Source organism: Elephantulus edwardii, unplaced genomic scaffold, assembly GCF_000299155.1.
Source record: "Elephantulus edwardii isolate Elephantulus edwardi_28Jun2011 unplaced genomic scaffold, EleEdw1.0 scaffold00356, whole genome shotgun sequence".
In the NCBI taxonomy this organism is placed as follows: Eukaryota; Metazoa; Chordata; class Mammalia; order Macroscelidea; family Macroscelididae; genus Elephantulus; species Elephantulus edwardii.
In genome coordinates this window covers 54,484-56,520 of record NW_006400106.1, presented here as the reverse complement: position 1 = coordinate 56,520, position 2,037 = coordinate 54,484, and the positions used below count along the sequence as shown (strand labels likewise).

General features: G+C 32.9%; 1 protein-coding gene across 1 annotated transcript; it reads right to left on the bottom strand.

The window, feature by feature from the left end:
• Positions 1 to 816: 816 nt before the first annotated feature.
• Positions 817 to 1,797, bottom strand: LOC102849605 (olfactory receptor 5K3-like). Its single transcript, XM_006902001.1, has one exon. It carries the CDS (start codon positions 1,795 to 1,797, stop codon positions 817 to 819), a length of 981 nt encoding a protein of 326 aa, XP_006902063.1.
• Between the last annotated feature and the right edge of the window lie 240 nt (positions 1,798 to 2,037).

Genomic DNA, 2,037 nt, shown 5'->3' with positions numbered 1-2,037 from the left:
ATTTCTCTGCTACATATATGCTTAACAGCATCTGCAAATATCCGGTATTACAAATAATACGTTCATAATTTATGTTGGAATTACTTTAGGTTTGTGGTATCCTTATAATGCAACATGGAAGGAAATATTTTTATATATTCAGATATTTAAAGGTAATGTATAATGGGAAACAATAAGATTATGTTAAAATTTTAATATCTATAGGTCTTTCAATGGGAACAGTAGCACTCTTTTTTCTAAATTTTTTTTTAACAGTAGCATTCTTAAATAATGATAGATTGCCATTACACACTGTCTTTCAGAGACCTTGACAGAAAAAATGATTAACACTATGTTCTTAATTTGAGAAAGCATATTTCAATAATTCCATGGTCCTGCAAAAATTCTTGAATAATTAAAAGAAAATTGAAACAACAATTCCAAATATTGTGTTTCTTATACAAATGATAGGAGAACCTGAAATATGCTTGCGTTTGTCAGATTATACCTAGAAATTCTATGCTTTCCAAACTTATTAGAGTCTTATTTATATATTATATTTAGGTAGTGACTTTTTCCCCTAGTATTTGTTCAATATGTTGAAAATGGAAGTTAAAGCAGTCTGAACCAATTTATTACACCAGAAGTGGCCATTTAGGACATTATTCCTAAGAGATCATAACTAGTTTGTAATACATTTTAGTTGAACGTCTTTTATATTCAAATTAGTTAACTTCTTAAATAGTATTTGAATTAAAAATCAGTGTGTTTAGAAATTTAATATTTTATTTACAAAGTGGTTGTTTTCTCTTTTCTCAGTATCCTTCACTAAAAATCTTATCTAAAGTCAGTTTTATAACTTGGATGAAATTGTTTCAGAATTGTATGAAGTTTTCTCTTTTTCAGAGTTCTTTTCATAGCACTTATTACTTCTGTATTTCTTAAACTATAGATAAAAGGATTTAGTAAAGGAATTACCAAAGTATAAAAAATAGCAACTGGTATGTCTTTATCACCTTCTTTAGCTGAACTTGGCCAAACGTACATGAAGAAAAGAGAGCCATAGAATATTGAGACAGACAGAAAATGAGATGCAAAAGTAGATGAGGCTTTACCTTTTCCATCTTTGGATTTCATTTTGAAAATAGTAGAAAGGATGCAAAGATAAGAGACTAAAACTGTTGTAACTGTAATAATTTGAATTCCTCCTGCGATGATAAATACTATGAGTTCATTGATGTATGGATCAACACAGGAGAGTCTATATAATGGAAGAATATCACAAAAAAAGTGGTTGATTTTATGAGATCCACAGAAAGTTAACCTTAAAAGAAGAAATACATGAATAACAGAATGTACATTTCCAGCTATGTATGCCCCTATGATCATTTGAATGCAGATTTGCTTTGACATCATGGTATGGTAGTGCAGTGGACGGCATATTGCCACATAGCGATCATAAGCCATAGCTGCTAGGAGAAAGCAGTCTACAGTTTCAGCAAGACAGAGAAAGTAAAATTGTCCCATGCATTCATAGAGAGAAATCTTTCTGTCCTCAGAAAAGAAATCCTCCAGTATTTTGGGAGAAATGGCACTGGAACAACAGGAATCCATCAGCGCCAGGTTACCAAGAAAGATGTACATTGGTGTGTGAAGACGGTGCTCCGTAACAATCAATGCAACCAAACCAAGATTCCCCATCATGGTGATTAGGTAAATGACAAAGAACAGCACAAACAGAAGGGTATTCAGATCTGGGTGGTCCATCAATCCCATGAGTACAAACTCAGTGGTCAAGGAGTGATTGTGCTTGGTCATCTCTGCTTTCTCTGCTGAGTAAGGAATTGTAGAGAAATAGGATTCTGATTTAGACTGAGTACAATTTTATCTTTAAATTTCACAGAGTGGAGCCGCTTCTTCAAGCTTCCCCTGCTGTCTTTGAAATGTAGACACCATTCTAGGGAATATTACTTCCTTTAAAGTGTCAACTTATCAGACTTCAATTCTTCAGGATTGCTGTGCACTAGAACATCAGAGCTGTAGACTTCAACCCTTGAA

What these genes read in the sequence shown, in the direction of transcription:
- LOC102849605 (XM_006902001.1), bottom strand. Translation starts at nt 1,797, where the DNA reads ATGACCAAGCACAATCACTCCTTGACCACTGAGTTTGTACTCATGGGA.